Source organism: Myiozetetes cayanensis, unplaced genomic scaffold (assembly GCF_022539395.1).
Source record: "Myiozetetes cayanensis isolate MyiCay16 unplaced genomic scaffold, myiCay2020 scf6-25, whole genome shotgun sequence".
NCBI classification, from domain to species: domain Eukaryota; kingdom Metazoa; phylum Chordata; class Aves; order Passeriformes; family Tyrannidae; genus Myiozetetes; species Myiozetetes cayanensis.
This window is the reverse complement of record NW_026087853.1, coordinates 21296462-21305975: the sequence shown is the minus strand read 5'-3', so window position 1 is coordinate 21305975 and position 9514 is coordinate 21296462. Positions and strand designations below refer to the sequence as shown.

At 48.8% G+C, this 9514-nt stretch overlaps 1 protein-coding gene across 2 annotated transcripts in view; it reads left to right on the top strand.

The window, feature by feature from the left end:
- The first annotated feature begins 5224 nt into the window (after nucleotides 1-5224).
- IFT43 (intraflagellar transport 43) overlaps nucleotides 5225-9514 on the top strand; it is a 45233-nt gene continuing 40943 nt past the window's right edge. For both annotated transcript variants that reach the window (XM_050336618.1, XM_050336617.1), the window contains exons 1-2: nucleotides 5225-5310; nucleotides 5659-5748. In XM_050336618.1, coding sequence (XP_050192575.1) covers nucleotides 5245-5310; nucleotides 5659-5748 — 156 coding nt within the window. In that variant the 5' untranslated portion in view covers nucleotides 5225-5244. The remainder of the gene's footprint in view (nucleotides 5311-5658; nucleotides 5749-9514) is intronic.

Sequence of the window (9514 nt, the reverse complement as noted above, 5' to 3'; positions counted from 1 at the left end):
GACGGGGGGCTGCGGCGTGGCTGGCGGCCGTGCGTGGCCCCGCGGGCACAGTGACGGTGGCGGGCAGGGGCAGGGTCAGGGTCAGGGCGATGCCCCGCGGCCCGGAAGGCAGGTGGACAGAGAGCCCTGCGGGGTCTCTTTCACGGCAGCCCTCGCTGAAGGGACGGGGCTGCTGCGGCACCCGCCGCCCTCGGAGGGGGCCAGGACCACACGCGAGAGACACAGCACCGGCCCCAGCCGGGGTCAGCACCCATAACCCGGGCCTGTTCGGGCCCCTCTGCCGGGGCATGTTCTCACCACGGCCACCCGCCGCACCGGCCTCCCTCCTCCATGCCCTGCCCGCGCCCGCTGCGCTGAACACCAGGGAGGCGTTCCCGGCCCCTGGAGCGAGCGAGAGCCCTTATGCCCTCACTTGGACCCTGCCCCAGGTGAGCAGGGACTCTCGGCCCCACTCCCCAGCGCTTCTCCTGGGGCCAGCAGAGGGGCAGCCCCTGAGCCGGCCAGGCTCCTGGGGCCAGGTGGCAGCTTTGTGCCTTCCCAACCATGGGAGCCGCTCGAAGCACTGCCAGTGGTCTGGTGATGTGTTGGGGAAGTGGGGCAGGCACAGCTGCTGAGGGGCTGTGGGCGATGTGGGAGCTGGGTAGAGCTCTCTGCAGAAGCAAGTCCTGGATCTTCATGCTCTGGGAGAGGTGGGCCCCAGGGGCATGTGGCCCCTGTGCCTGGAGCGGTGGTGTCCAGCAACAGCGCAGCTGGAAACACCAGGCACAGCTGCAGGGAGCCTTCCCTCGCCTATATGTTCAGGGGCCTGGGGCTGGGAGAGTACTGCCAGCCCAGAGGCCATGGGCTCACTCAGAGTGTGGAAGAGGTTGATCCATGGGGCAGCTGGGGGTGCTGGATGCCTGCTGAGCCCATTCCCTGCAGCTCTGAGGAGACAAGACTGGGCTGCTCACTGTTCGCTTGTGCTTTGCTTGGGGAAGAGGAATTTGAGCTCCTTGATGCAGCAGACAAAGATGTAACAAGATCTAGTGGCTTTAAGATGATGTCAGGCAAATCACAACTTGGAGTAAGGTGCAAATTCTGAGTGCTGACGTTAACAATCTATGGAATATTTTAACGTAGATTGGGATGGATGTTTCTAGAGCTCCCCAGGCATTTCCCAAATGAATTTTGGATGCTTTTCCACACTAGGACCTCCTCTGTCCTGCATTAGGTTGGAGGTCACACTAAGTGCAGTAGAACTGATTGCTTTGGACTTCAGCAATCCATTTACTACAGTGCTGCATGGTGAATTATTAGTTAAGATGGAGATAAGTACAGAAATTATAAGAAATTAAGAGAGTTCCTCAGAGGCTGGTCCTGGGCCCAGTTTTTATTAATGATCTTGGCACGCCAAAATAGATGTGCTAATGAAATTGGCTGCTTATCTAAAACTGGGAGGCATTGTCAATACAGGGGAGGACTGGGTGTAAGCAAATTTGAAGGCTGACACAGTAGAAATTGGATGAAATGCAATAGTACAAAATGTAAGTTTATGTTGTTAATGGCTCCAATCAGATTTTTCTGTTACAACTTGACAGTGGGGACTTACTGCTTGGAAATTATAGCAGATGTAGGTGTGGTGCTGGTTCCTGTATTGGGCCACTCACTTTCTGCTCCAGGTGTTGCTCTGTGGGATGAGAGAGGTGTGGAATCTCTGTGGTCTGACATTCACTGGAACCAACACTGGTGGCTGCAAGTAGCAGTCACTAAGAGGTTGCACATCTTGGACATGCTGGAATCCAGCTAGGCTGAGGGAGAGCCTGACAGGGCTACTGAACATGTGAGTGTCATAGGAAATATATTTCACACTTGGCAACTCTGGTTGGGGTTTGACAATCTGAGCTGGGGTTGATGTAACCCGAACAGCATCTGTTCTCGTGGAGATCGAGACAGGCAAATGCGTGGGCCTTTGCTGCCTGTCAAAGTCCCTTCTACCTTCCAGAAGGAGAAACCTCTTGTTTGGAGCTTTGCAATTGTTAGGAGATTTTGTTCTGGAACCCACAGAAATAACAGAATATTTGCAGTTGTTTCCCTCCTGCAAAACCCCATAGAGACGAGGTAAATACTTCGAGGTGCATGGAGAACAAACTGCAGAGAAATCAAATTGAGATGCTTGGAGCTGCCAGTGTGCTGCTAGTGTGGAGCAGGCTACAGCAGCAGTTTTTGCCGAGCACTTTGCTTCCCAGTGGAAGCTTACTGTTTTTAATGAATTGGCTCATGTCAAAATCAGGAATCTGGCTGGCCGCCTGACGTGAGGATTGGGTGAGGAAGAAAGGCGCAGCACTGTGTCACTTGTTACTACTGGAATTGCCCTGCATCCCATAAATCTTACTGCTGCCAGGGAGCTACTTAACAAAACCTTTGGCAACTCTGAATAAAGTGGTCATTGTGCTACCATGTCAGCTTTCCACCATAGCTGCAGCTTTAACTGCACATGTGTGCCCTCTCTCTAAAGGTGGTCTAGGACCAGAAGCATATGGGAATGCTCAAGTGTGATTGCTTTCCCAGACTCTTATGGCTTTCTCATGGGTAGGAGGACCAGACACAAGCTCTATTCATACATCTGTCCAGCCAAGGGGTAATCAACAGTAAACAGTGCTAGTGGGGGACTCTGTTAGTCCTATTCTGCGTGATCAAGTTTGGGTTGAAACCAGATGGAGAGAGTCCATGCTTAGATGTGAGAACTTGTTCGTGAAAGGAATGCTTGCGTAGTTCTTACTTGCTGTTCAGATGGGAGGGGGTGGCAGCAGTGTGATTTATAGTGAGGGCAAAACCGAACAAGTAAGGCAGACTGAGACCTGAGAATACACCTGGAACTGTACACTGGGAAGGAGAAACCCTGGCACCAGAGACCTGAACTGGACAGGAAGCAAGCACAAAAAATGGCTTTGGGCAATCACAGCAGCACCAGACATTTGTCCTGTTACCTGGCTCCTTCTCGGTTGAGTGGAGCTGTTCTAGGCCCAAGGTCAAATGCTACCTGTGGTTTCACCAGTAGGGCAGAGGAGAATTAAACTATTCAGAAAAGGTGACCCCAATGCTTAAAGCAAGCAAGATCCATTTGAGCCACACTATGAAACAATGAATAAAAACTCCTTTTTCCCTGTTGCCCTCCCCAAGCAGGCAGAACTGTGTCAGGGTGGATGACAAACTCCATTTCAATAAATTGGGTCTGGAGGGACTCGAGGCAGGACAGATTTTGGGTTTCATTTTTTCTACACATCTGCTCTTCTCTCCCATTGAGAATCTCTTAAGTCAGAAGTCAAAGTTCTGAGGCAAGGCTCAATTCCCCAAGTGCTTAAATGTTTTCTTTCCTGCACATGGATTCTGCCCTTCTTCTATTGGCCTGAGACTTCTGTCCCTGGGGTGGGCAGCAAGCGTCTTGAGGGGAGCTGGGAAGTGGAGGTGGGGTGGTGTCTGGGATGGGGACCCAGAGGAATTGCGAGGTGGAGCTTGGAGAGAGAGGGCAGTTCCAAACAGGTGAACCTGCTGGTCCTGCTGCTTCATGATCTGTCTGTCCAGGATGACACCTGGTATTGTCTCTACCCTGCCTCCAGTAGGAACACCCTGCCAGCTACCTGTTTGGGGCCACAATGCTGGCGATGCACTCCTACCCAAGGATTCCCACCCCAGGGGTGCCCTCCAGCTTTAGCAGACATTGCTCTGGGTGCTATCATGCTCTTCTTGGGATGCTGTTTTTCTGATCAAGGTCAGCTGTAAGTGTATGCCTGTACTAGCACATCTTGCAGTGGTTACTGTAACCCCAGACCCACAGTCCCCTCTATCTCCTGGCATCTGTGTAGCTGCATTGTTGCAGCAGCTCTTTGTAGGAGTGGATGGGAACTGGGAAATGCAGGGGCATATTCCCGTGGCCCTGGTGGTGAAGCATGGGCTAGGTGAAAACTGCCCTCTATACTTCATGAACACTTGAATCTGTAATTAAAACAAGCACAAAGTATCTAGAAGATCATCATTTCATAAAGCCCAACAAGCCTGGCTTTAAAAAAGGAAAATCATGTCTCACTTACTGAATTCCTTAAACACGTCAAGGTTTGTAAAGAGAGATAATATCTTTTATTAGGCCAATTGATATAGCTGGAAAAAACACACAAGCTTTCAGGCACAGAAACACTTCTTGTATGTTTTTTTCCAGCTATATCAGTTGGTCTAATAAAAAATTATTACCTCTGCCCACAAATCTTATTTCACTTAATCCTTAGATCATCACAGAACAACTACTTGAACATGTCAGTAAGAAATGGAAAAAAGAGAATTATTTAATACAATTTATTTAGACTTCTGAAAGTTCCTCAGCCAAACCATGAGCTGCTACTAAAGCTAAGCAGGTATGGAGTGAGATCTGGTGCCTTTAGTAATAGGTTTTCTTGGAAGGCTTAAAAGTTTAGGGTTACACAGTCAATTTTCATCATGGCGAAGTGTTAACAATGTAGTTTGTGGTGTGGCACAGTTCTTTATTGTAGCAGCAGAATAAATGACAATTATTTAGGTTAATGAGGATGGTTGAAGATTCTGAGGAATGTGAGATACCAGAAAAAATATAAGCAAATGAACAAAGCACTGGAAAACTGAATGTTTATTTAACATGTGGAGCTAAAACCAGATCTGTTTACAATTAATCTGTACATCTGTCCAGTCAAGAAGCAGACTGGAGACGTTTTATGCAGCTCAGTGGAAATCTCTGCACAACTCACGCTTACGAGGCACGTGTGTAATGATCGTTGTGCTTATATTTGATCCTCGGGACTGCCTCCACTTGTGCTCTGGAGACCGGCTGCCCCATCTGGAAAGCAGTGTTAGAGCGCCAGAGAGAACTGGGAAGAGCATCAGAAGCGATCAGGAGACTTGGCAGGAGCCTCTGTGAGGAGACGGACAAGGCTGGGATTATTTGCCTTAGTGGGAACTTAAAAAGTGTCTACGGCAAAAAGCTGTAGAAGGCAGAGTGGCAGGCTGTTCCTGACCTGCCCCGCTGCACGTGGGATTAAGCCCGGGTAACAGAGTACCTGCATGACGTATTGCAGCACTGCTGTCACCGGTGGCCAGGCCAAGGTTCTGGGATTGCCAGGGCGCTGGATGTTGCTGTGGCTGCCCGGGGCTCCCAGCGGGGCGCTCCGGTGCGGTTGCCGGGCCGCGGTTGCCGGGGCGGCGGGGCGGGCTGTGCGCCGGAAGCCCCGGCGGCGGCGGCAGATGGAGGCTGAGGCTGAGCCCGAGCCCGGGCGAGCGGAGGCGCCGCGGCGGGGCGGCGTGGCCGGGGTGAGCGGGTCCGGGAGGCCCGGCCTCTCCGAGCGGAGCCGCGGGGCCTTTCGGCGGTCCGGGACGGGCGCGGGGCCGGGAGGGCACTCGGCGGGGCGGCGGCGTGGGCCGCCCCCGGAGTCGGCCCGCCCGGTCTGGCTGCCGTGGGCCGGCCGGTGGGCCGGGAGGCGGCGGCGGGGGGAACTCCTGCGGCTGTGGTGCCTTCGCACCGCGTGTGAGGGCACCGCGCTTCGCCGCGGGGCATGGCGCGGCGGCACAGCCGTGTCTCGCCTTCTCCCCCTGCCCTGGAACAGCTTTTATCAATAACCGTGTGCCCTCCGCTCCTTCGTATCTCCCCCTGCGCTCCAGATACTAAAGATGGGCCGTCGAGCCCGGCAGGACCTCTTGGCAGATGAAAATCTCATCAGGAAGAATTCCCCGTCTGCTTCTCTTGGAGAGGTGGGTGTACTGTCAGAAGAACCTGTCATTTATCCTGCTGGTGTCTCCAGCGGAGGAGTCTTCATTTCTTCTGAGATCCTTTCCTGCGTGTTGTGCTCTGTCCTTTAAAGTTTTTTGTCCTTAGAGTTGGGACACATGTGACTGCCCGGTCCCTTTCCTGGTGTTGCCCTTTGCAGGATGTGTAGTTTTCACACAGGACCATATTTAGGGCTACAGTCTCTCCTGTGAAGTATGGAGAGTAGTATCACACAGAATGTGGGGTCTCTCCCTCCTGTGCATGCGTATCTTCCCAATATTTTGATTCCCAGAATTAAAATACGAGCAGGCACATCATTTTGTGACCAGTTTTGCCACTGTCTATGGAAGCAGGACAAAGTACAGGTAAACAGATGCTTTTGTGCTTTGCTTTTACTAGAGCCAGAGTACAGTATCTGATGTGATCACTAGGAAGTTTGTGTAGTGATGCTCTGTTTCCTTTCCTCCGTGCACAGGCTACAGAGGTCATTCTAGGATCCAACTTTGCAGCATCTGAGGCTTTGTCTTGTGGGTAATAATGTGCAAACTCAGTTCCCACTTGTCTTTGGAGGAAAACTGTTGTTCAGAATCTGCTCTATCAGTACATCTTCAAATGGTAGAAGGGGGTCTGGAAGCCCTCTTTCTCAGGAGAGTGAGGCAACATCCTCTTGTATCCAGAAATATGAGATCTGAACTGTTTCGATTCACTTTCTTGCTTAGTGCTGCAGAATGCTCAAATTCTACTGGAAGTTTGCTCTCAGATGTTAGCATGGCTTCTCCACAGGCCTCTCCAGCTGGAAAGAGCACTTCTCAAGAAATGACATAGAGATTTTGCTCCCTGGTATCTTCAGAGGGACTAGAGTGTCATGAGAGTTCCACCTTAGTGATGACAGTGATAATTGTCTACATGAGGTGATCCTTAACTTTTTGCAGTGCCAGTCATAGTCTCCAGCATAACATGTTCTTGGCTTCTTTAAATTTCAAACCTGTTTTGTCCTGCTGGCCACCTTGGCTCCAAGTGTGCTTCAAGCTGCTCTGCTCAGAGCCCTGGGGCCTTCTGTCTTGGGATTGGCTACTCCCTGATCCTCTGTGCTGTGACAAAACTTTACTATTACACTGTGTCCCAGCCATCTGTGCTGAAACGGTTTGCTGGGGGGGAATAATTCCTTGGAGATCCTGGGATGCTGTTGAAAATACACTGTAATGCCTTAGCATACAGTAATGCCTCATAGAGCAGGCTTTTTTTTCTGGAGAAAGTATGTGCTTTTCTTTTAGTAGACATAGTGGAGAACCTCCCACCTACTCATTCTCCCCTCCTCAGGTGTGCTGTACTCATTTAGGATGGATTCTGTGCGGGAATATGGAGAAGGCGTAATTTAAGAAATAGAAATAACCATGGGCCTCATAGGTAAAAACAGTCTTAAAGAAACCAGGTGGTCGTTTAAGGGGGTGTAATCATTGGTTGGCCTCCAGATTAGGGTGGCTCACTGTCAGATTGTTGTCTTACTGGAACTGGCCGTCCTAGTTTATAGGCTGATTCCCTGGTTCGAAAGAGACTGGGGTGTTACGTAAGGATACAGCTGGTTGACTGGAAGTTACTGCAGTTGTGCTTGGTGTATCGCATCACAGCCATTTAGCTGGGAAGAGATCATAGGTCCTCCAATCCTTGGGCACCCCTGAAAAGGACTAAGAAATAGTTACAGTGCTCTGTTTGAAAGCAGTGAGCTTTTCAGCAGCAGAAGGGTGAGGCCTTCCACGCCTTAGAACTTTCAAATATGTTATTACTGGATCTGAACCACCAGGAAGAATCGTTTGTGTCAGTAGTTTCTCTTCAGACAGGTCTTTGTTGCTAAATGTTTCTGTTAATTGAAAACCTCGGAGCTACTGGAGGAGAGACAAAATCCACTATAAATAATCCACAGCTTTTCCTTTGCTGAGGAATTGGAGGCTTTTCATACATGACCATATTTGATATCAAAGTGAGCATTTAATAGAACTAATATTGTTTTTTCCTTCACCCTAGATTGGAAATCACCTTTTACTTTTCTGGAAGCTTGGCCTTGGCTTGCTGTTAAGTGGTGGGATCAGCTGTTACAATGGATGTCTCAGCGATCTGGTCATCTTGAAACCTTTTGAAGGAATCTTCCCAAAAGAAATGCAAATAAAAAACAGTCCTTTCTGGTTTTTTTCTGGAACTGGCACTAGTGGAGTAGGCCTCATGTAATTAATTTCAGCACAAGAGGTTTTATTCTTATTACTGATTTTGAAGACAAAGGGGTTTGTCTTAAACCTTTGCCATATTCACAATTTCATATGCAGTTTCACATTCAGGATGGCGATTCTACCTTCAGAGGTTCCTCAGAGTTTTAAAACTGGCTTAATTTACTTTGACTCTTCCTATTTTAATTCCATGCCAATCCACTCAGTTTCCACCCAGCTCAAATTTCTGGTATAAACGTACCATTTGTGCCATTGTTCTGGTCTTTTCATGGCACTGAGAAATATCCAGAAAGTCTTTTCCAGGCAGAGCAGCTTGCTTGAAGGATGCAAAAAGTGCCTGTCTATCCATGTTTCAACATTTGGGCTTATTACAAGGAAATTCTCTTTGAGGGAGAACAATTAATGTAATTAAAAGGATCTTTGTTTTGAAGTCAATAGGCAAATCATCTGACTTGGAGCATAGATCTTATCAGGTTACTGCTGATCTCTCCTTGACCTGGTCTCCCCCTTCCAAAAGAGACTCCAAACTGTGTGCCTTTTGCTCACAAATGTGTTGTTAAAACTCCCTTCCTTCCCTAGGGCATAACTGCAGTGTCTTGTGCCTTGTAGCCTAATATACTTCCCTCAAGCTCTATGAAAACAGTCTGATATCTCAGTATCTTCTCAGCGCCTGTTATGTGTATATATCTCCCACAATAATATTCTTAACTATAGCAGCAAATCTGTAATTCCTCTGTCCGGGTCTCTATTTGATAATTCCCATTCCTGTGTGGAAGTGCCTGCATTGTCTTCAAATATAGACCTCTGTCTCCTCAAGGGGCTCACAAAAGGTCACAAGGCTCACAGTTTGCCATCTGACATGCAGAGCATTCCTGCCTTTTCAGAAGTACAAGTACTAACAACGCTGCTGCTACATCTTATTTTGCGAGGCAAGAAGGAACATGATTATTTGCTGTAATTGATGCATCCTCCTGCAGCAAAGGCTGTGCATGTACCTTGCCTTCAGAGCTCCTTGGCAAATTGGCAGGCACTTCTTGCGCACCCAGGGGAATGTGCTTTAAGTGGGAATTCCTAGAGATAAATCTGCTAGCTACATGCCAGAACTCCACATTTCAAACATTTGTTTTCAGAGGGAGAGAGGCCTTACCCATCCCCTGGCTTGATCTGTTACATTTACTCATTCTGATGCTATCAAGTTTCTGACAAAATGGGAGAGACTCAAGCTGACCAAGTTATTTTTATAATGGGAGGGACAGATCATATAATGAAATCTGTTGAAGATCTTTGCTAGCTCATCCTAACAGGACTTCTGGACACTTCTGTAGAACGAAAGTCAAACCTATTTCCTGGCTCTAACATCACTGCACCCAAAAGCCTGAATTCTTGATGACATCCACCAGAAGACAATGTTTGGCCAGGTTTGGGGCTCTCAATGAGATTGATTTGGAAAGCTGAGTGGAAAAATTTTAAAAATGTATCAGCAGACTTTTCTGTTATCTCATCGAGAGTGAACTATTTGTTGTTCTATAAG